General features: G+C 44.2%; 1 protein-coding gene across 1 annotated transcript; it reads left to right on the top strand.

The window, feature by feature from the left end:
• Nucleotides 1–6,249: 6,249 nt before the first annotated feature.
• LOC142185321 (protocadherin-20-like) lies at nucleotides 6,250–11,251 on the top strand. The gene is made up of 2 exons (XM_075260674.1): nucleotides 6,250–6,277; nucleotides 8,634–11,251. The coding sequence occupies exons 1-2, from the start codon at nucleotides 6,263–6,265 to the stop codon at nucleotides 11,247–11,249; spliced, it is 2,631 nt and encodes an 876-aa protein (XP_075116775.1). The 5' UTR covers nucleotides 6,250–6,262; the 3' UTR covers nucleotides 11,250–11,251.
• Nucleotides 11,252–26,099: the final 14,848 nt, after the last annotated feature.

Here is a 26,099-nt window from a genome sequence, read left to right as displayed (position 1 = left end):
AAAGTTGAGAGGTATGCATCAGATTCTCTGTGTGCAACAGAAATCCCAAATGGAAAAGTTCTGCAAACCTGACTTTTCCATCCAACTATGTCTGTAAAAAAAATAAGCGCCACTGGACGGACCCCGGTATGTACAATGAGGGTCCTCGGGATCCGGGGCTGGTAGTCATTGGCCAGAACACTTCTCCGATCTTCTGGTCCTGCAACAAACAAGTAAAAGGTGAACTGTGATACAAATAAGAAGTGTCTAAAGTAGTAAAGAAGTATATGAAGTATATGAAGACAATACCTATATAGAGTGCCTATGGAATACCTGTATAAACTGATAAATAATACTGCCACACAGTGCTTGGTTAGTACTTCTATACAGTGTCTACATAATAATATCGTACAGTGCCTGCAGAATGAAGTGTCTAAATAATAGTGTACAGTGTTTGCATAGTACTCCTACATTTATATAGTGCTTCAATGATAGTGTCATACAATGCTTATATAATACTTCCATATAGTCTCCATGGAATATTTCTGTAAAGTGCCTACATAATAGTGTCATACAGTGCCTATATAATACTTCTTCATTTATACAGTGGCTAATACTTCAATACAATGAACATGGAATAGCTCTATAAAGTACGAGCATAATAGTGCCATACAGTGCCTAAATAATACTTCCCAATGTATGGTATATATTACTTCCATACTATGCTAACATAATATATATACATGTTCTGAAAATGATTACATCTGGTGCCATGATATAAGTTTACACCGCACCTCCAGTTATGAACCACACATACTAAATAATTCTGATTACTATTAATTTGTACCTCGTGGCTCGGGCGCTGAGACACCACCGATCCCTACAATGAATGGGCCGCACCACTTGTCAGACTGCAGAGCTCTCGGCTTCCATGACTATGGGCCATTAGAATATATTACAATGAAGTAGAAGCGGACGACACTGTGACGAGCCCTCAAGCCCCAGATCTACGGGAGTGAAAGGCTTGTACTGGTTCAAAGGAAACCATCAAAGAGAAGTGAGCGGACAATGGCTGCATTTACTATGATTCCCATTGATAGAAAGTACTAGACAAACACAAGCGGGAGACAGCCAGAGGCGGGATCACCGTTACCCTGTACTAGGAGACAGCCGGGGCCGAGATCATCATTACCCTGTACTAGGATGCAGCCGAGGCCAGGATCATCATTACCCTGTACTAGGAGACAACCAGGGCCGGGATCACTATTACCCTGTACTGGGGGGGCAGGTGGGGCAGAGAAGTATACTTAGATTGCCCCAGCAGGCAGAGATGGCATGGTCTCTAGCTGTCCATGTGATGCTGCACTGAGCCATGATGGGATTAATTACAGAACCCAGAAAGACAAATTCAAGATGGTGCCTGATCAGAGCAAAGGAGGCCACACTGTAGGTATAGGCGTGCAAAATACAGAAGTGCAAAGCATGAAAGACCATCAGGTGAGGAGTGCTGTGAAAAATGACATGATAGGGTTAAATATATCAAGCTGAGCATAGTATCACTCATGAGGGATTTATAATCATAGCATCACACATGACACAGGCTTAGACGCGCAGCTCTGCAAAGTAGTATCACACATGACAGGCTTAGATACACAGCTCAGCAGACAGTATCACGCATGACAGGCTTAGATACACAGCTCAGCAGATAGTATCACGCATGACAGGCTTAGATACACAGCTCAGCAGATAGTATCACGCATGACAGACTTAGATACACTGCTCAACAGACAGTATCACGCATGACAGGCTTAGATCCACAGCTCAGCAGATAGTATCACGCATGACAGACTTAGATACACTGCTCAACAGACAGTATCACGCATGACAGGCTTAGATACACAGCTCAGCAGACAGTATCACGCACAACAGGCTTAGATACAAAGCTCAGCAGACAGTATCACACATGACAGGGTTAGATACACAGATCAGCAGACAGTATCACGCATGACAGGCTTAGATACACAGCTCGGCAGACAGTATCACGCATGACAGGCTTAGATACACAGCTCAGCAGACAGTATCACGCACAACAGGCTTAGATACACAGATCAGCAGACAGTATCACACATGACAGGCTTAGATACACTACTCAGCAGACAGTATCACACATGACAGGGTTAGATACACAGATCAGCAGACAGTATCACGCATGACAGGCTTAGATACACAGCTCAGCAGACAGTATCACACATGACAGGCTTAGATACACAGCTCAGCAGACAGTATCACACATGACAGGGTTAGATACACAGATCAGCAGACAGTATCACACATGACAGGCTTAGATACACAGCTCAGCAGACAGTATCACACATGACAGGCTTAGATACACAGCTCTCCCGGGAGATCACACTATTGATAACTGTGCATTAGTTGTTCCTTATAAGCCGCACTCGCACCTGAGCCTCCTCCTTGGTGTTTGGCAGCAGGTAAACTATGTTGGACCCGTCGGCGGGATTATCTGCTCTGCTATTTTCTTCTTAATGTCAGGGTAAATCTCAGCGAGGAGGATGCGGAGTGACCCCACCACTCACCGCCTTATGTAAATATCCAGTCTATGCCCCAAGCCAAATTCATCTGACACCTCATATAGTGATAGCTGCGGCCGGCCATACATGGTGCGTGCAGCATGCAAATGATAAAGAAGACACCAGAGAATGTAGTCCTGTCCTGCTCAGCACGGATACATATAAGGTTTCTAACCCAATCTCAGCCCTAGTGCCCCCAAATAATCACAGCATCCCCGTAACAGTGACAACCATCAAGGACTGGTCTTGGTGAGGGTCTAGTTACTGGAACCCCCCCAAGTCAGTGACATAATCTATAACATAGTGCCGGGTAAGAGAAAATAATTCTCAATACCTTAAAGGGGTTTCCAGGCCTATCCTGCTCCCTGGGATATGTGATGTCATGTTCATCAGTCACATGACCTGTTTGTAGCTCAGTCTCATTCAAGTTCATGGGTTGAGCTGTAATACCAAGCACAGCCACTATACAATATACAGCGCTGTGCTTGGTTGGCTGCAGCGCTCACCCCAACACGGCTCTTCAGCCAGCTGATGGGTGCGGGGTCTGGGTGACTGCCTTCTACCGATCTTCAATTGATGACATATCCTAACAATACGTCATCAATTGATAAGCCTTAAAATCCCTTTAACAGAGGGAATTGTCATTCAGGACCCTCATCCATTAGCCAAAGAGCAACTCCATTACAGCTGACACCATGTAATACTTCTGTTCACCTATAGTGGCGCTGCAGGAAAATTGAACACTTGATTGCCAAAGCTCCAGCAACATAACATTGTTATCATGTCAATGCTAGCCCAATTTGCACCTTGTCTGACACAGGGACTGACTTAGTGAGAAAGAAGGCGTGTCCTGCCAGAAAGGGGTGTGGCTTACAATAAAATAATGTAGGCCAAATTTTTGATGCAAAATTCTGGTGCCACCGAGAAAGTGTAAAAATTCACCAGACGTATCATTGCCACAGTGGCGTAACTAGGAATGGGCCCCGTGGCAGCTGCCTCTGCTGCTATGGCGGTACTTACGTCACTGATTGGGCATCAGCCACTGTGGTATATCTGGAGTATTTTTACATCTAAATCCTTCATAGTCAGTGGCATACTCCTTCTGATGGATTACGCAGGATAAGAAATACATGGCCACTTACTGCTAACAGCAGTGCCACACTAGTCTGCAGGCTGTGTAAGGTATTGCAGCTCAGTTCTACTGATGTGAATGGAGGTCAGCTGCAATACCAGACAGAACCTGTGGACAGGGGTGGCGCTGTTATTGGAATTCCCTTTAAGATGGGGTTAAATTTAACAGGAGGCTAAATCCAATGCTATAATTTATATGTGTGGTTTATGCAATGACCCAGGACTCAGGAGCTGACACTTTATCCGTACAGATCCATGACAGCTTATTACATACCATGTAATTATAGGATCTTACAACCGGTTCTTGTTACCTGCCGTCTCCGCCCGAGAGGTAAGAACATTTTATTTCTGGTTATCAGGTTTTGTGCATGTGAAGAATTCAGCTCGAAGGTCGTGTTTAGTTTGGCCCAACCTGATACGCCAGGCTGCAAAGGATTAGGAACAGTAATGACAGTGACACAGGGCCCGTAACAGTGACAGCCGCAGGGCCCGTAACACTGACAGCCACAGGGCCCGTAACAGTGACAGCCACAGGGCCCGTAACACTGACAGCCACGGGCCCATAACAGTGACAGCCGCAGGGCCCGTAACAGTGACAGCCACAGGGCCCGTAACAGTGACAGCCACAGGACCCAATATCAGTAACAGCCGCAGGGCCCGTAACAGTGACAGCCGCAGGGCCCGTAACAGTGACAGCCACAGGGCCCGTAACAGTGACAGCCACAGGGCCCGTAACAGTGACAGCCACAGGGCCTGTAACAGTGACAGCCACAGGGCCCGTAACAGTGACAGCCACAGGGCCCGTAACAGTGACAGCCACAGGGCCTGTAACAGTGACAGCCACAGGGCCCGTAACAGTGACAGCCACAGGGCCCGTAACAGTGACAACTATAGGGCTCAATGTCAGTGACAGTCACGGTGCCCCATAATAATGACAGATGCTGAGTTAACATTAAATGTAGATGACATTTCCCTGCGCCGTCTTCTGTCATGACCTCAGAGACATAACCCTGGACGTTAGGGGTCACTAGAGAGGACAGGTCTGATCTGTCATCAGTTTAAACCTTGCCTTCCTGTCGTAGCTCCAGATTAATTGAATACTTGCCAAGTAAGTAGCTCCAGTAAGACGGAGACAGGACAGGATAATTTTAGATTTCACCCCGGCGCCCTAGGACTGATGGTAACACCCTGACCCAGCCCCTTGCTACAGCGGCTAATCTCCATTGTCACTCTACAGACTAATGACTGTGACAACGCCGCTGAGTCAGATGTTCCCTACTGAGACAATCCTAAAAATAAAACTCTGTCACTTACACAACTGACAACAACAAACATTTCCATCCAAAAAAACAAAAATTCACCAATTAGCAAAGGTGTTTTAGACCCCTTATAGATCTGAGGGTCTGCGGCCTCTTCACTACTTACCAATAACAGCGCCATACCTTATATAGTGGCTATGCTTGGTATTGTCGTTTGGCCCAGAGCACTTGAATGGGACTGAGCTACAGCTTGGCCATGTGACCAATGGACGTGATATCACTCTGGTCTGATAGGTCTCTGTGCTGGAATAAGTGGGAAGGGCCTGGATGAAAAGAACTGGAGTTGGTGGAGGAGGTGAAAGGTCCTGTATAAGAGTAAGGCCCCCCATGGCATCCTGCAGCAAAAAAAATGCTACGTAAAAAATTGCGGCGGCATCGCGTCACGGTTCTACCCATAGTGCTTTAAACAGAAAGTTCTACAGACTTTTTTATTACATTTATACCTAAGGGCTAACCGCCGGCGTTGCTGTAGATATAATTGACATGCTGCGATTTCCAAAACCGCATTGGTTTTGGAAATCGCGACCTGTCCGCAGTACGGTTTTTATCAGAAAATGGGCATGGGTTTCACCACCATTTTTGACGCCATATGGGGCCCCGGCCTAAACCAAAAAAGTTTTTGGTCCCAGGCACTGGTGGCAGATGTGACATATCTCTCCATGGCTTGGCCAAGATTCTCCTTGGTCTGGTGATGTTCCAGTTCCAGGACTCTCGGACATACAGGGAGATTGCACACTTGCTTACAGGTGATCGCCCAGGGTCCCTCTCATAGAACCCACCCTGTTAAAGGTCACCTGTACAACAAGTGTCACACAGGGTTAATTCTAGTGCTACCATTTCTACATGTGGTTTGTGCTATGGCCTAAGACTGAGTAGGTGACACCTTATCAGTGCAGATCCCTGACATCTTATTACATACTATGTAATTATAAGATCGCAATACCAGGACGTGTTGCACAAGCTCTCCGCACCTTCTCTCCCCGTCCAGTTTTAGTCCTGGTTCTCGGTGTTTTGTGCAGCTGCAGGTTGTGCTTTGTTTGGTCCACCCTCGCACACATACCTCGCTGCCGGTATATTTACTCCAGGCTACAGATTGGGAATCCTGAGTACAATGACAAGGGGCTGGATCTGGCCCCACCCAGGAGTGCACAGAGCTGCAGGAAAGTTTCACATGCAGAACAACTTCAGAAAGGCAATCGACCTGAGCTCATCTACTGTGCTGCACTGCTGTGCGTCCATGACACCATGCGCTATATACAGGTACGGATAACTTTAATATCTTCTTTAATAAAGCATGACAAGCCTTGATAAACTGTGCAGATGCAGCAGAGCTGAGTTTGTTATTTGGCTTAACTTATGATCTTAGGGTGCGTTCACTTCTATATCATTTAATCCGTTCGTCTACCATAAAACCAGAAACACAGATTAAATAATAAACGGGATCATATAATGAGGGATAGTAATGGATTCCGAGGGATTCCAATGACTATAACGGGGTCTGTTGGATATTCCTTCAGTATAGTCAGGGTTGCAGTCAGACTATTTGTCAGTGACACCAATGCAGATGTCATCATAGGTTTACAAAGAACTGAACGAAACCTACTGCATTATCTTAATGGGGAATTATGTCAATGCAAAAACAATACCGCCCCTTATAGGGCAACTCTGCTACATCTGTATAGTGACTGATGGTATAATTCTTACATACGTACATTATATTAGGGCACTCTGGACAGGTGACCAATGATCATATTCATTTTCTTGCTAATTTTAATATTTGAGATAATGGTCAGGACTGGGAAGCCCTTGAGGTCTAAAATCTCTGTGCTGCACAAGGGTATATTACATACATGGAGCCCCAAACAGAGGGATGACCTCCCTGAACCTCTCTTTACCTGGGGCTTAGATTTACACCACATGGTAAAGATAGTAGCAAGAAGCCAGCTTCAGGAGTGGGGCCCCTGTTTCATTTGAGGGCCCCCTTTTTTCTACGTTGGCTTTGGTGCTGCAGATTATGAGGTATGAGGCACCATGTGATGAGCATCCGGATGGTCTGAGTCCTTTCATCTGACCACCTGTACAATATTTATTACTACCCATTCATAGCCATAATATCAGTGGTCATTGTCTTCACCTCGTCCCCCAGGCCATGGATAAGGCCAATCCCTTACTTTGATATATGATAAGTCAAATAACAGTTTCAAAGAACAGATTGTGTTTGATCTTCTAAGTGTATAGCAAGACACCTGAGGCTCAGGAACTAGAAGTGTCAAGATGCAACATCAAGGAGACTCCAGAACAGGCAGAAAAACCGCTCACGATTAATCAGGAGTGACCAGGCGGAAGCCATGTCATGTGTATGGGCTTTCCCAACCTTCCACTGATGGCGAGGCTAAAAAGTTTCGGACATGTTGGTTTTCATGGTCCTTTGTCCCATGCAAAATGAGCCAACACAGAAGGAGTTTGGTTCTGCCCATTGAAAACACATGCAGAGGTGACTAAGCTATCTCTCTATACTATGTGTCATTTCATATCTACACAGCAGAATTACAGCCCAAGTCTACTGGAAAATCCAGTCTTCTTCATGCCAACAATAGTAAAATCTGGAATCTATTTTGATTTGGTTGTTGCACCCCTGGCATTTCTTCTGCATCTCTTGGTGCCTTCACTTTGCCAGCCATCAATGATTTCCTGCATCAGTGACCACTCCACGGTCTTCCCATTAGGGTGGACACAGACATCAGAGGTCCTCTTTAATAATATAGAGCCTCTCCCATCCATGAGAACCCTAGACCCATAACTCCAGAGCAAAAAAGAGAAAGAGGTTGGAGAGCATTGACCTCAAATACTACCAGAGACTTCACAGTTAGGGACCACCCAGGGAACACTTTGGATGGATATAACTTGTATGATCCACCACATATGTATGATTTACCTGCCTTACATGTCACCCATCAAGGGCCCTCAGCGGTTTTGAGGGCAGACTCTCTTTCACTATAAATTGGGCTCTTCCATCTTCATTGTTGATATATCCATCACCACCTGGACAAATACTGCAAGAGATAGCGATGAAATCTGTAATCCGGTTTCCCACTTCATGCTTCTTTCACTTCTTTGTATGACATAGGTGGGACAGGACGCTTGGTCATGGATTGATACTTCTCTATTACTACAATGAAAGGTTTATTTTCCGTCTCATGCCTCGTGTCACTTTAATAAGAACAATTTCCGATAGTTATAATGCAAAGAAAATAATTGTCTAATAGATAATAAAACGCATGTAGTATAACATTGTGTCATGAAGTGGTGTCAAGTCGTTTGAATCTTGACATCTTTCCAAGGTGTCTAGACTTCGGCTTGGGTCTTCTTACTTATACCTTGGTATGATTGAAGGAAACTAAAGTGATGTATATCTTCCCTCCACCCATGCACATATAAACCCAACATGGAGGAGACATGGCCCACCAGCCATCCTCAACATAAACCAAAGCTTTGACCCATTTGTGTGATAGGAGGACCAAGCCCATGAAGTTAGATTTCTCCGACCTGGACTGATTTCTCTATTGTAGTATTTTATTGTAGAATATTTATTAATCCAACTCATCTTATTTTCCAGAAATACTTTCTTCTTCTTACAAATATTTTTCAAGTCCTGAACTTTCTTGGCGTTACCACAGAACTCATATTCCATGTCCAAGAGGAGCAAAAAGAAGATACTCTTATTGGAAACTTAAGAAATGGCTTCCTGTCACCTACACCCATGCAGTACAAGCTCTTAACGCACACAAACTATTTCTATCTCGATGCCCAAAGTGGGAATTTATATACAACAGCAGATAAACTCGACAGAGAATCGTTGTGCCCATTAGATACCACGGATCAATGTTTCATGACCTTGGATGTCTTTATTTCATCTCAAGAACATTCAGAATTTACCAAAGTTAAACTTTTTGTTCTGGATATCAATGATAATCCTCCCTATTTCCCGGAGCTGACCTACACTATCTCCATTCCAGAGGATACAGATATTGGAAGCAAATTTGTCATTGACCACTTGGCCAAAGACGTGGATATAGAGCACAATGGGGACCTGTTCTACCAACTCGACTGTCCTGATAACATCTTCACTCTGGACCAACATGAGGAATTCTTGTCATTAATTGTTCTAAAGCCTCTGGATCGAGAATCCCAAAGTGAACATAGGATGAGTTTAATTGCCTATGATAACGGATTTCCACGATTATCGGGCAGTGCTACACTGGAGGTCCAGATTATGGACGTAAACGATAACTGTCCTGTCTTCCTTGCAAACAATGTCTCTGTCACTCTTCCTAGGAACATATCTGTGGGTGATAAAGTAGTACAACTTCAAGCAGTAGATGTAGATGAGGGTGAAAATAGTGTGATTGAGTATTTTTACAGTGTCCGAGTTCCAGAATCAATCAAAAAACTTTTCAATCTAGATAGTTCATCTGGGTCAATGACCCTATCGGCACCTTTAGAAGAAGAGGTAACCCAGTATAAGCTGTCGGTGTTAGCCGTTGGACATGGTTGTTTTCCAGCAGTGGCTACAGTCACTATAAGTATGGAAAAAAATAGAAATAAACCTAAGATGGAGCTTCGTTTTATAGCATCCCAATACGAAGGTGGCATCTCCATCAGAGAAGATGTCCCTTCTGGAACTATCATTGCGATCTTGGACATTACAGATCCAGATGGTATTATAAGACGTCCTCTTTTCATAAATGACTCCTCCTCTCCTTTCCTCCTAAAGTCTTCTGATTCTTCTCTCAATACATTCCTGCTATTGACCTCCAGTTCATTGGATTTTGAGGTAAAGCAACAGTATGACATTGCCATCATTGGAAATTCCACCAGTGATGAACCGTTTCCATGTGCAGAAAATCTTAAGATATGGGTTGAGGATGTAAATGATAACAACCCCAAATTCTCAAACCATCTTGAAGAAATTTTCATTGAAGAGAACAATGCTCCTGGTGATTTGTTGCTCACACTTTCTGCTTCTGATGAAGATAGTGGATCCAACGGCGAAATAAGTTACTACTTGTTTGATGGGGATCCCAATGTGTTCTCCATTGACAGCTCAAGTGGCGTTTTCAAAGTTTCTCAATCTTTGGACAGAGAAAAGAAATCTTCCTATACTCTACAAGTAATAGCGATGGACCATGGGTCGCCATCCAGGAATGATTCTTGTGTAATTGTTATCAAGATCCTAGATCAAAATGATAACCCACCTACTTTTGCTTCAAGTGAGTTTAGGTTCTTTGTCCCGGAAGATCTTCCTCAACAAGGAGTGGTTGGATATATCAATGTAACAGATGTAGATATTGGGCTAAATGGTGACTTTTCTGTGCACCTGATGAATACAACCTCCTTGTTCTCTATTGGTCATGATAGAATACTAAGATCCGAGGGTCCTTTCGACTATGAAAAAGAACTGATGTATGAACTTCGGGTTGAAGCAAGAGACAAAGGAAGTCCACCACTGACCTCACGAGCCAAGGTTCTTGTTTTTATACTGGACGTCAATGATAATGCCCCTTTGATAGTTCTTCCAGAGTCAAACTTTTCATACGTATTGGTTCCACCTGATACTTCGCAAGGTTCTTCTGTGACCAAAGTCCATGCAGTAGATTATGACACGGGCTTGAATGGAGTAATAACATATACTGAATATAGAGAGATTGATCTGACTGCCAGTCTCTTCGAGGTTGATGCCAACACAGGTAACATCATATTGAAAGAAAGAACTAATAGTCATCATTGTGGACTGTATCAAATCCTAGTAAAAGCCAGTGACCAAGGCTACCCCGAAGCTCTTTCCACCATTGTATGGGTCAATATTCTTCTTAATCAAAGCATAAGCAATAGGAGTTATGTGGAATCCCTGATCATGATGACTAAGACGAGTAGGACTCAAGAAAGTCAAGTCATTACTCTGGGGCCATGCCCAAAATACCAGCCAACCAGCGCCCCATTCACCTGGTCACTGACGGTCCCCGTCGCCCTTGTCGTAGTGTCAGTCTCCGTCATATGTTGCATGGCCGGTACATTCTTATTTCTATGTTCTCGAAGACATTCAAGAAAGAAGAAAGAAAAGCAGAAAAATCCTGACGTACAAATCCCTCTGCAGTTAAATGCTGACTATTGCGCCAAAGACTGGGATGAAGTCAAATACTGTGAACCTCCCGAACGTCCGTCACCCTGCTAAGACCCCCAGGGAATATGCTATGGATATGACAGGGTTACTTGATTTGTTGTATAAATCACATTATTTATGTCCTATATTAGGATAAAGTGAATTTTCCAGTATCAAAATAGACTGGATATCAATGGCAGGTGAAACGTTCCCACCTGAACCGAGGAAGAGACTCAAATAACTAATATAAGATCCTCAGGATGTATCAGGATCTGACTCAATACGTGGATTTGATTTTGTTACATTTTTTTAATGAATTTTTGTATTTTTTTATGTATTTGTTGCAGCACATTCATTTCATCTAAGCTGAAATGGTTGCTAGGACTGGATCGACCTAGCAACCGTCATTTCCTTTTTTATGTCAATGTCACAGCCTTGTGCATGTATGTCCTATACGCAACTTCCCAACAGTCCCATTAGAAGGGATGGTCCTTCCATTGGTACCACGACGGTGGGGCTTTGTGGATGTTCTCAAATGATCAGGAATAGAAGGTTCCATCATTAAAACATCAAGTGCAAAGCCCGAACGATTGGTATGGAAACCATTGTTATTATTGTATTGTGTAATAAATACAATAAAATGACCGACCCAAATAACATACGTGTCCACTGGTTATAGTGTCTGCAGTGGTTAGTAAAGTTCACAGACGATGTGAAGGAACGGTCTGGCTGTCAACACAATACCGATCCAGCTGACCAACCAAACCATCTCTGACAATCTGGTTGCTAGCAAACGCTTCTTCCAAGATTACTCTCTATATGCCAGACCATTATAGTAGAAGGAAAAATAAAAGTTACATTTTATTTCTGTAAATTTACTATTTAAGGCTCCGTTCCCACGGAGTAACGCGCCTAGACACGTTTTCAAAACAGATTCCATTGATTTCAATGGGTGCCGGCATACGCGCGCTACACCTTGAAATCAATGGGATCTGTTTTGAAGCACCGTGCTCTGACACGTGTATACGTGTCTAAATGAGAAGCGCGTTACTCCGTGGGAACGGAGCCTTATAAAAATGTGAACACAATTACAATAAACCCAGCTGTACTATATGAATGAATATCATAAACCAGTAAATATCGTATCCTCATATATATTGGTATCCTCATAGCTGTAATTATTCATATAATACAGACAACATATTCATATGGATTATCAGATTGCAGCAAATGATTGATATTCAAAGTCATCTCCCAATGATAGTTGTCTTCTGCTGGAGATGGAAGGTCACAAGTCAGATCAAGAGTTCCCAGATGTGACGGCTCTTTCTCTTCTCTAAGGTTCCAGGTTATAAACCTGAATTAACTCTTCGTAGGTTCCCGATGCAGGTAACCAATTGTTTCTTTCTAGCCTGACTCTGTACAGTTGCTTCCTAACATCATCTGATCTGGACCTTGCCTGTATTCCTGAGCTGGTCATTGGGTTGGGTCCACCCAAGCCTTCCTTCTGGCCATCTCCATTTAGCAGTCTCATGGGCCTCTCCTGGGAAGTCTGGTGCCGTCCTATCAGAACTGTCAGGACCATGCCACTCCAGTCCTGGTTACACTGACCTGGCCCCAATGTGGTGGAAATCCAACCCTTGTTTCTTCCACAAAGCGTGGACCTTTCCTAACTCTGGCCCCCTATATCCAGAACCCCCATATGAGCATGGCTGTCCAGCCAGTCTGGAATTAATTCCTCGGATTTACATCTTAACTCTGCAGACTGACACAATAAGGTACATTATCAACTATAGGGTTTATGCTTTATGTTAACCCCTTACGTGGACCTACATGGACCAGTGGTATTATTATACAAGAGCCCACATTCCCAGTGGATTCTCTAGTGGGCCCAGCCGACCCTCCTCACAACCCCCTTTATCAGTGTGATATGCAGAACGAGGTCGTAATTTACCGTAAAGACTTTCATGGCCCGGTACGTAATTATATAAGTTGTTTTCTGCCTCTGCATCGTCTCCTGACAAGTCGTAACCTAAAGCCGTTAGCTATTATATAATTGCTTTAAGAGCTCCTTAAATTGACTTCCATGAAGCTGATGATAGAAATCTTAGATTATAATGAGGAAAACTTCAGTGTCTGCCCCTGCAGCGTTATTATAGAATACCGGCTGATAGAGAAGGAAAGCCAAGAGCTTAAGATCATATAAAAGGTACAAAAACAACAATACAATCACTAAGATAGATCTGTCGGAGTAATGCAAAGTGATGTATCTAAGGCCGTTATGTGTGATACTGTCTGCTGACACTGTATCTAGCACTGTCGCGTGTCAGCAGACAGTATCTAAACCTATCACATGTGACTATGTGTTGCTCAGACAGTGTATCTAAGGCTATCACGTGTAGTACTGTTTTTGCAGCATGCGAATCAAAGCTTATAATTTGTGATACTGTATCTAAGCCTATCAGATGTGATACTGTGAGCTGAACTTATACACCTAAGACTTTCTTGTCTATATACGTCACGTGTGATGCTGTTTGCTGGGTGCTGTATCTAAATTATCACGTCTGATACTGTATGCTGGGTTAATGTATCTAATCTTATAATGTGTGATACTGACATCTGACAGGTGTATCTAAGCTTATTATATGTGCTAGTGTTTGCTGTACTGCTTTATCCAATTATATTATGAGTCATACATTCTAATCACGTATCTAATCCCATCGTCTGTGATACTCTCTGTTGAGCCATTGTATCTGATCCCATCATGTGATACTGCCTGCTGAGTCTTTGTATCTAAGGCTATAATTTGTACTTCTGTCTACTGAGCTTTGTATCCAATGTTATCATCTGGGTCATAACTAGCAAATACTGGGCTCTATAGCAAACTTTTGACTGTGGCCCCAGCCCCCATATGGTATAGCGCCCCCTTTACTGGTTCCCGCACAGTATATTGCCCTCTATACTGGCCCCAACATAGTATAACGCTTCCTTTACCAGCCCCTACATGGTATAACACCCCCTTTACTGACCCCCACATGGTATAATGGCCTATTTACTGACCCCCACATGGTATAATGGCCTATTTACTGGCCCCCACATGGTATAATGGCACCCTTACTGGTGCCCATGAAATATATTGCCCCCTATTACTGGCCCCAACACGGTATAACGCTACCTTTACCAGCCCCTACATGGTATAACACCCCCTTTACTGACCCCCACATGGTATAATGGCCTATTTACTGACCCCCACATGGTATAATGGCCTATTTACTGGCCCCCACATGGTATAATGGCACCCTTACTGGTGCCCATGAAATATATTGCCCCCTATTACTGGCCCCAACACGGTATAACGCTACCTTTACCAGCCCCTACATGGTATAACACCCCCTTTACTGACCCCCACATGGTATAATGGCCTATTTACTGACCCCCACATGGTATAATGGCCTATTTACTGGCCCCCACATGGTATAATGGCACCCTTACTGGTGCCCATGAAATATATTGCCCCCTATTACTGGCCCCAACACGGTATAACGCTACCTTTACCAGCCCCTACATGGTATAACACCCCCTTTACTGACCCCCACATGGTATAATGGCCTATTTACTGGCCCCCACATGGTATAATGGCACCCTTACTGGTGCCCATGAAATATATTGCCCCCTATTACTGGCCCCAACACGGTATAACGCTCCCTTTACCAGCCCCTACATGGTATAACACCCCCTTTACTGACCCCCACATGGTATAATGTCCTATTTGCTGACGCCCACATGGTATAATGGCACCTTTACTGGCCCCCACATGGTATAATGGCCTATTTACTGGCCCCCATATGGTATAATGGCGCCTTTACTGGCGCCCACGCAATACATTGCCCCCTATTACTGGCCCCAACACAGTATAACGCTCCCTTTACCAGCCCCTACATGGTATAACACCCCCTTTACTGACCCCCACATGGTATAATGGCCTATTTACTGACCCCCACATGGTATAATGGCCTATTTACTGGCCCCCACATGGTATAATGGCACCCTTACTGGTGCCCATGAAATATATTGCCCCCTATTACTGGCCCCAACACGGTATAACGCTACCTTTACCAGCCCCTACATGGTATAACACCCCCTTTACTGACCCCCACATGGTATAATGGCCTATTTACTGACCCCCACATGGTATAATGGCCTATTTACTGGCCCCCACATGGTATAATGGCACCCTTACTGGTGCCCATGAAATATATTGCCCCCTATTACTGGCCCCAACACGGTATAACGCTACCTTTACCAGCCCCTACATGGTATAACACCCCCTTTACTGACCCCCACATGGTATAATGGCCTATTTACTGGCCCCCACATGGTATAATGGCACCCTTACTGGTGCCCATGAAATATATTGCCCCCTATTACTGGCCCCAACACGGTATAACGCTCCCTTTACCAGCCCCTACATGGTATAACACCCCCTTTACTGACCCCCACATGGTATAATGTCCTATTTGCTGACGCCCACATGGTATAATGGCACCTTTACTGGCCCCCACATGGTATAATGGCCTATTTACTGGCCCCCATATGGTATAATGGCGCCTTTACTGGCGCCCACGCAATACATTGCCCCCTATTACTGGCCCCAACACAGTATAACGCTCCCTTTACCAGCCCCTACATGGTATAACACCCCCTTTACTGACCCCCACATGGTATAATGGCACCTTTACTGGCCCCCACATGGTATAATGGCCTATTTACTGACCCCCCACATGGTATAATGGCACCTTTACTGGCCCCCACATGGTATAATGGCCTATTTGCTGACGCCCACATGGTATAATGGCACCTTTACTGGCCCCCACATGGTATAATGGCGCCTTTACTGGCGCCCATGCAATACATTGCCTCCTATTACTGGTTCCAACACAGTATAACACTCCCTTTACCAGCCCCTACATGGTATAACACCCCCTTTACTGGCCCCACATGGTATAATGGCTCCCTTTACCAGTCCCTACATAGTATAATGCCCCTTTTACTAGACCCACATGGTATATCGTCCCCCTTTCTTAACCTCCACACAGTATATTGCCTCCTTACTAGCCCTTGTACAGTATGCTGCCTCCACGCAGTGAATTCCCTTTTACTGGCCCCACCAAACAATATACTGCCCTCTTATTACCCTTCCACGTAGTCAGTGCACCCCTATATGATTCTGTGTATCTAATCCTGTTATGTGTGATACAGTCTCAGAGAACCCCATTCCCTTCGTCTCTCTGTGTTACATCTGCATACCTCCCAACTTTTGAAGAACTGAAAGAGGGACAAAATGTGCGTCGCGCGTAGCGCGCCGCGGCAAATTTAGCCCCGCCCATTTTTTTTAGTTGACTCCGCCCACTCGTTGATTTTTCATGTGCCCGCACACAGTATAATCCTCCTACAGTCACCCGTAAATTATATGTCCCCCCTCTATCTCTCCCCCAGTTTCATATACACCCTTCATCTGCCCCCAGTTTCATGTCCCTCTTCCATCTCTGCCCCCAGATTCATGTCCCCACATCTTTGCCCCCAGATTCATGTCCCTCCATCTCTGCCCCCAAATTCCTGTCCCCCCATCTCTTCCCCCAGATTCATGTCCCTCCATCTCTGCCCCCAGATTTATGTCCCTCCATCTCTGCCCCCAAATTCCTGTCCCCCCATCTCTGCCCCCAGATTCATGTCCCCCATCTCTGCCCCCAGTTTCATGTCCACTCCATCTCTGCCCCCAGATTCATGTCCCACATCTCTGCCCCCAGATTCATGTTCCACATCTCTGCCCCCCGTTTCATGTCCACTCCATCTCTGCCCCCAGATTCATGTCCCTCCATCTCTGCCCCCAGATTCATGTCCCCACATCTCTGCCCCCAGATTCATGTCCCACATCTCTGCCCCCAGATTCATGTCCCTCCTTCTCTGCCCCCAGATTCATGTCCCTCCATCTCTGCCCCCAGATTCATGTCCCTCCATCTCTGCCCCCAGATTCATGTCCTCTCCATCTCTGCCCCCAGATTCATGTCCCCCATCTCTGCCCCCAGTTTCATGTCCACTCCATCTCTGCCCCCAGATTCATGTTCCACATCTCTGCCCCCCGTTTCATGTCCACTCCATCTCTGCCCCCAGATTCATGTCCCTCCATCCCTGCCCCCAGATTCATGTCCTCTCCATCTCTGCCCCTAGATTCATGTCCCCCATCTCTGCCCCCAGATTCATGTCCACTCCATCTCTGCCCCCAGATTCATGTCCCCACATCTCTGCTCCCAGACTGATGTCCCACATCTCTGCCCCAGATTCATGTCCCTCCATCTCTGCCCCCAGATTCATGTCCCTCCATCTCTGCCCCCAAATTCCTGTCCCCCCATCTCTTCCCCCAGATTCATGTCCTCTCCATCTCTGTCCCCAGTGTCATGCCGTCCTCTCCTTCATCTGCCCCCAGATTCACGTTCCACCTCCATATTAAACTTACCTTCTCCTCCGCTCCCTCGCCGCTCTCTGCCCGCCTCTCTCGCTGACACATGCGGCTGAAGGAAGGAGCTGACACAGGTCAGCTCCTCGCTTCGCCGCTGCCCGCCTCTCTCCCTGACACATGTGGCTGAAGCTGCTCGCGTGCTCGCTTTGCCGCTGCGTCTCTCTCTTGCTGACACATGCGGCTGAAGCGAGGAGCTGACCTGTGTCAGCTCCTCGCTTCGCCGCTGCCGCCGGCTCCTGGCTTGTACATCGCGTCTACAAGCCAGGAGCCGGCGGCAGCAGTGAAGCGAGGAGCTGACACAGGTCAGCTCCTCGCTTCAGCCGCATGTGTCAGCGAGAGAGACGCAGCGGCAAAGCGAGCACGCGAGCAGCTTCAGCCACATGTGTCAGGGAGAGAGGCGGGCAGCGGCGAAGCGAGGAGCTGACCTGTGTCAGCTCCTTGCTTCAGCAGCATATGTGTTCAACTCAGATCTGCGTCCTCTGGACGCAGATCTGAGTTGAAATCGGGACATACCTCCCTCCAACCGGGACCGCGGGACATGTCACCCAAATCGTGACTGTCCCGCGGAAATCGGGACGGTTGGGAGGTATGCATCTGTAGTAAATTCCGGCCTTGTGATGTTTTTGTATTTCCATCTTGGTATATTTTTCAGTGATAATAGAAGGAGCGGAATCTCGGAGCCGTTTCCATGGATACCGGGTCTCGTGACATAAACATTAGCATTTCTGACAAGGTATTACATGCTCCGATACCTGCAGTCATGTACAAATTACTGCACACCGAGGCTCCGAGCTCAATGACCTCCAGAAACACAATTTACTGATACGTTACAACTTGCCGGTACGACAGTGCAATGATTACACCCATCACATCACCCCGGGGTGTGCGCTATGTGTCCGGGCCTATCTACAGGATCCTGCCAGAAGTCACAGCAGCCTTCTGTATCAATAGAAAGATCGGAGGCAACTTATCAAAATCCTGACAACCGTACGAAGAAAGGAGAAGGGAAACGGAAAAAAAAACAGACAGAGAAGGAAAGAACAAAAACACAACAGAGAGAAAGGAACAAATCTATGTATCAAATGTATAGAGACGAAGGAACCGGCTCGAGGTCATTCAAATTTTTCAAAAATCTCAGCTTTGGGGATTCCAATATTTTGGGGTTCACCATCCACAAATACTTGAGGTGTAAAGAAATAAAAGACAATTAAGAAAATAATAGCTGGAGACCCAGAGGAGGTGCAGAGTAATAATATACTCCAATACTCACCTCTCCTGGTCCACATCCTTTGCACCATTGAGGTACGCTTTTAGCCTCTTGCGACCTCCTGGGTGACAACCCTGGTGCATATAATAATAATAATGTGGTGAATATACACGGTATACACATGCCGAGACACTAGGGGCGCTAACCTGTTTTAGGTTGGGACTAGGGTTGAGCCGATCTTGAGATTTCAGGATCGATTTTAAAATCCGATTTCCAATCATTTTCCAACCAATCCTGATTTCCGATTGTGAAATTTGCCTGATCACCGATCGAGATCTGATATTTTCCGAACCCGATGGCTCAACCCTAGTCATATGGGAAAAGTCACTTTTAGGGTTGAGCCGATCTTGAGATTTCAAAATCTGATTTCCAATCATTTTCCAGCCGATCCATTTGTGAAATTTGCTCGATCGCTGATCGGAATCCGATCTTTTCCGATCCCGATCACTCAACCCTAGTTGGGACCCTATATATGGCCTTCTACTATCAAGCACCGAACGCTTGGTTCACATTAGTGTTCAGGTTTCCGTATTTCATGACTCCAAAAACTGAAACCCTATCCAATTAAAAAGCGGTTACATGTGGTAACCCACGCACCCCATAGTCTTTGCAGGACTTTTCTCCCCGCCTATGTTAAGCAGGATGGGGGACAGTGGCGGACAATGACACTAGTGTGAACCTAACGTAAGGAAAAGTTGGCCTTCACCCTTCTACACAGTCATTGGCACTAAGAAGAGATCTTGGAAGTGATGACGAATTGCAACACGGTGTATAGAAGAAAGCTTCAGAACACAATAAACAAGTGTTTTTTACTTATAACAAGACAACCCCTTTAATAGAGAGTCTTCATTATGTGCATGTAAATAATCTCTGTATAATTATGGGCTGTTTGCACCTACCTGATGCTGAGTATCACCATACAAGTCTTCTTACTTTCTCTCCTCCTCCGTGGCTCTCGTTACCTTCGTCCTCTTTAGGTGCCCATACGTCTTCTATGCTTGGTATTCCCTCCAACTCCCCCATACACATAAACACTCGGTCTGGCCAGCAGCGGAGTAACAGCATTGGCTACAGGAAATGTCGTCACCCCGCCATGAAATGACTTCGAATATTAGGAAGTTGTGTGATCTGAATGTCTTCTCCTTTATCTGCCCCCTGATCCGCAGTAACACTTACAGAATTCTTATCATTTCCAGTTCGGACTTTGCTCTCCCTTATATCTATTTGCACACGACTGGACATTTTGCAATTTACAATTTCGTTCTCAGTCCCAAAACAGCCCCTAAAAAACTAAAAAGAGATAAAATCAAGAAATGATATAAGAGCTTGGTGAAGGTTCCTCGGACTGCGCTTTCCCAACAGGACAGGAGTTATAGATTTAATAACGTCTTCCTAGAAGGCTCAGACACCCGGCATGTTACATGACAAGTACACGCAGTGACAGCCGTGCGTCCACACAGTAATAACTCGCCCACTTAGCTGCGCCTCTCCTGTGATGGGGTCACTCATGTGGAGAGAAGCTGCAGCAGCCCCATGGACACATCGTGTCCTGCCTTCTAAACCAGAGCCGCAGAGCCCTGAGATAAATAGAATCTGCTGCGAGTGCCATGATGTATCTGGCCCTATAGTGATACGGACTATGCTTGTATAACCTGGGTATATACTGTATATAGTGATAGATAGATAGATAGATAGATAGATAGATAGATAGATAGATAGAGATATATATATACAGCTGGTATAAGTTATATATCTTCTATACACTGCCACTTATAGTGTTGCTGCTGAATCTCTTACACCTGCAGTGACGTTGTATCCCGCATATTGTTGGGTCGTGTATTGTCCCTCTGTGTTTGCATTGAAATATTTTGTTAGCATTTCTATCCACTGAAAAGCTCCTCACATACACAGGATCCATCTATTGTATTCTGGGAACTTACACAAGAAGCCATTGAAAATGCACAATAGATACGGACTATTCTGGTGGTGGCAAAAAAAGGACCGCACCCAAAATAACCTTATGTTGTCCCATCACTGATGTTGGTGTTAATAACAAGAGCTGTATTATATAAGGTAATAGTGATGTGAGTGAACCTTGTAATTAAAGATAATGAGATTCTATCCATTGTGATCAGCTTTTCCTTGCCCACATGACCGAACCAAAAGATTCTATGAGTTGTGAAGATCTGACCTCTCCTTGTAATATCAACCTCTATATTCTCGTCACCAGTATTGCTTTATAGATATAGATAACTACTAGTTACAGTACTGACCATGAATTACATCATATATTATACTCCAGCGCTGCACTCACTATTCTGCTGGTGCAGTCACTGTGTACATACATTACATTACTTATCCTGTACTGATCCTGAGTTACATCCTGTATTATACACCAGAGCTGCGCTCACTATTCTGCTGGTACAGTCACTGTGTACATACATTACATTACTTATCCTGTACTGATCCTGAGTTACATCCTGTATTATACTCCAGAGCTGTGCTCACTATTCTGCTGGTGCAGTCACTGTGTACATACATTACATTACTTATCCTGTACTGATCCTGAGTTACATCCTGTATTATACTCCAGCGCTGCACTCACTATTCTGCTGGTACAGTCACTGTGTACATACATTACATTACTTATCCTGTACTGATCCTGAGTTACATCCTGTATTATACACCAGAGCTGCGCTCACTATTCTGCTGGTGCAGTCACTGTGTACATACATTACATTACTTATCCTGTACTGATCCTGAGTTACATCCTGTATTATACTCCAGAGCTGTGCTCACTATTCTGCTGGTGCAGTCACTGTGTACATACATTACATTACTTATCCTGTACTGATCCTGAGTTACATCCTGTATTATACTCCAGAGCTGCGCTCACTATTCTGCTGGTGCAGTCACTGTGTACATACATTACATTACTTATCCTGTACTGATCCTGAGTTACATCCTGTATTATACTCCAGAGCTGCACTCACTATTCTGCTGGTACAGTCACTGTGTACATATATTACATTACTTATCCTGTACTGATCCTGAGTTACATCCTGTATTATACTCCAGAGCTGTGCTCACTATTCTGCTGGTACAGTCACTGTGTACATACATTACATTATTTATCCTGTACTGATCCTGAATTACATCATATATTATACTCCAGAGCTGCGCTCACTATTCTGCTGGTGCAGTCACTGTGTACATACATTACATTACTTATCCTGTACTGATCCTGAGTTACATCCTGTATTATACTCCAGAGCTGTGCTCACTATTCTGCTGGTGCAGTCACTGTGTATATACATTACATTACTTATCTTCAGCTGATCCTGAGTTACATCCTGTATTATACTCCAGAGCTGCACTCACTATTCTGCTGGTACAGTCACTGTGTACATACATTACATTACTTATCCTGTACTGATCCTGAGTTACATCCTGTATTATACTCCAGAGCTGCACTCACTATTCTGCTGGTACAGTCACTGTGTACATACATTACATTACTTATTCTGTACTGATCCTGAGTTACATCCTGTATTATACTCCAGAGCTGCACTCACTATTCTGCTGGTGTAGTCACTGTGTACATACATTACATTACTTATCCTGTACTGATCCTGAGTTACATCCTCTATTATACTCCAGAGCTGCGCTCACTATTCTGCTGGTACAGTCACTGTGTACATACATTACGTTACTTATCCTGTACTGATCCTGAGTTACATCCTGCATTATACTCCAGAGCTGCGCTCACTATTCTGCTGGTGCAGTAATGTGTATATACATTACATTACTTATCCTGTACTGATCCTGAGTTACATCCTGTATTATACTACAGAGCTGCGCTCACTATTCTGCTGGTGCAGTCACTGTGTACATACATTACATTACTTATCCTGTACTGATCCTGAGTTACATCCTGTATTATACTACAGAGCTGCACTCACTATTCTGCTGGTACAGCCACTGTGTACATACATTACATTACTTATCCTGTACTGATCCTGAGTTACATCCTGTAGTATACTCCAGAGCTGCGCTCACTATACTGCTAGTGCAGTCACAGTATATACAGTACATTACTTATCCTGTACTGATCTTGAGTTACATCCTGTATTATACTCCAGAGCTGCACTCACTATTCTGCTGGTACAGTCACTGTGTACATACATTACATTAATTATCCTGTATTATACTCCAAGGCTGCACTCATTATTCTGCTAGCTAGTTGTTATTGGAAACAGTCAGCAAGCTCCTCATCAGACACGTCCCTTAGTTGAGGTGCTTTATAAGGGGAATCTTTAGTTTTTGGTGCAGGCACTCAGCAAGTTCTGATGCTTTTACAACTAATATGCAGGGTATTGATGTGTGCACACACCATAGAGACTAATAATGTGTCTATTAGAGCCCCTGTAAAGTGGGGGGATCGGTCCTAGTGGGTCCCATCTACCATAGCACTGGGTGCTGATAACCTTGCAGGGTGCCCCTCCCCAGAAGAACTATATAGAAGGGGATTGGCTCAATTGCCTCTGCTACCCCGGGTGGTCACGCTTGGCCTATAGTGAAGGGTCAATTTCAAAAGCAAATAAAAAACAATCAAAACCATGTTTTTTAGCGTGAGTTTTTTCTATTTTTTGCTTAGTCAGGTGAGAACAGAATTAACTAAGAACCTGTCATGTCTCCGCGCTGCTGGTGACCGGTCAAGGCATGCACGGAATGTACCAAAGCCTGCACAGGCTGAAAGCAAACAGCAAAAACTAAATATTATCTCTATGACTTAATGGTATACCCCACGAAGGTGTCACAGGACTGTATAAAGACCCCAAACGTGGGCTGTCAGCGTCCGTCCTCACCCTCATCCATTATACACAGGTCCCTCTCGCCCACTCGTCCCTCCCTAACACTGAAGACCATTCCCCGAAACCAAATATTTCAGGTTCCAATCATTTGTCATTGGTGATTCGGCTTCAGTCAATACCCGCTGAAAAGGGAAATGTCACATCTATAGAGAATCACTGGAGATGTTTCTTTAGGGAAATACGCCCTGAAAGGGGACGGAACAAAAAGGGATTAGGGGGCATTATAATAAAGCGTATGGATACAATGTAGTCTGACATGAAAGAGGACAGGATTATACCATTCTATCATCCCCGGGGGGTAGGGGCAGGGATAATGGGCTACAACAGGATCGAGAACTGTTGATGTTTTTAACTCTGCACCTTTTGATGGTGAGAATGAAAGACATATCCATGTTGTGAAAGTCACGCCGCGTGTCCAGGGTATTTCACGGTTTTATTTGCACCCTTGAGCCTTTTGTGTTCCACTCCGACAGGGAATTGTATGGTGGTATTATTTATCCACACCGCACTATGTCTATAATGTACTACACTGTTTTATAAGTATTATATGGCGGTATTATGTAGCTATAGTATAGCAATATTACATACAATAATATGGTGGTATTATTTATACACCACGGCACTGTTGTGCTTTAAGGTACTACACAATTTTCTAAGTAACCTATGGCAGTATTATGTGACCACTGTATAGTATTGTTACCTAGAAAGATATTTATACACCATGGCACTATTATGTTTTTAATGTACTACACAATTGTGTAAGTATTATATGGCAGTATTATGTAGCTACATCATAGCAATATTTCTTACAACAATATGGTGGGATTTTTTAGGCACCATACACTATGTTTTTATCTGTACACTATTTTGTAAAACATTATACGGCAGTATTATGTGGTCACTTCATAGCAAAGTTACCTACAACAATATGGTGGTATTGTTTAGGCACCATAGTGCGTCATCTTTTTCCTCTATGACGTTATTCTAATTATCATATGGTGGTATTATGTGACCACTCTGTAGTGATGTTACTTACAACTATAAGGTGCTATTATTTAGGCACCACAGCACTGTTATGTTTATCTGTCTGACACTATTTAGTATTATATGGCAGTATTATGTGACTATTGTATAGTAATGTTACTTAGAAAGATATGATGGTGCTATGTATACATCATGGCACTGTTATGTTTTTAATGTGCTACACAATTTTGTAAGTATTTAGACAGTATTACGTAGATACATTATAACGATATCACTTACAACTATATGGTGGTTTTAGGCTCGTAAGCGCTGGAATCTTTTTCCCGTTTGCTATTTACAACTATATGGTAGCATTATTTAAACACCATGGTACTGTTATATTTTATAGTATGACACTATTATGTAAGTATTTTAAGGCAGTATTATGTGGCTATTACACTGTAATATAACTTGAACTGCTGTATATGACCACCTACCTATTAATTGGTGGGTCACTTTCATTTAGTACTGTATGGTTGTATTATTCAGGCACCACATAGATACTATCTACCTTCCTTTAGCACCATATGGTAGTATTATTTAGGCACTAAATAGCAATTATCTGGTCACTTTCACTTAGTAACGTATGGTAGTATTATATAGGCATTTGGGATATGCTTTGGCAGTATTACTCTGCATTTACTGCCCTTCTGATACTTTGTGAGCAGTGCATTGTGGGATATGGCAGCTGCACAGAGCTGAGCTGTTAGGTCACATGTTTGGCAGGGGGTGGAGCTTGACCACACACACATTCCAGGAAGATTCTTGCAGATTGTTACTTTCACTTTGTCTGTGAACAGAGAAGTAAAAGTTATATCGCTCAAATTTCATGTAAGATCAGCAATGGAAAGTATTTACAAAGTTTCTCCACCATGTCTGTGGATGTGAGCTGTGATGTGTCGGCTATACGTGGAGTTCTCCTTTAAGACTAACTGATATGTCCTGGATGGTATTAATTTTCTGTCTGCTGATGCTGAACGTCCCTAAACGGCTGGATGTGATTAAAGGATTGAGGATATTGTTTAATATGCGGACGCCGTGTTTAACTATAATTACACTGCTTTATTTCCCAACATTTGCTATTAAAAGTTCTGCGGATGGAGCGACACGCTGCGTTTTATCCCGGCTACCATGGGGTCCTGCATTGATTCCTTAGCTAGAGAAGAAATTAATGCTTAATTGTTCCTTGCCGCTGTGAGTCTGTTCATCAAATACTGTGTATAAATAGCATTAATTGTACA

This window comes from Leptodactylus fuscus, chromosome 11, assembly GCF_031893055.1.
Source record: "Leptodactylus fuscus isolate aLepFus1 chromosome 11, aLepFus1.hap2, whole genome shotgun sequence".
Lineage (NCBI taxonomy): Eukaryota > Metazoa > Chordata > Amphibia > Anura > Leptodactylidae > Leptodactylus > Leptodactylus fuscus.
The sequence above is the reverse complement of the archived record's forward strand: the minus strand, read 5'-3'. Positions and strand labels throughout refer to the sequence as shown.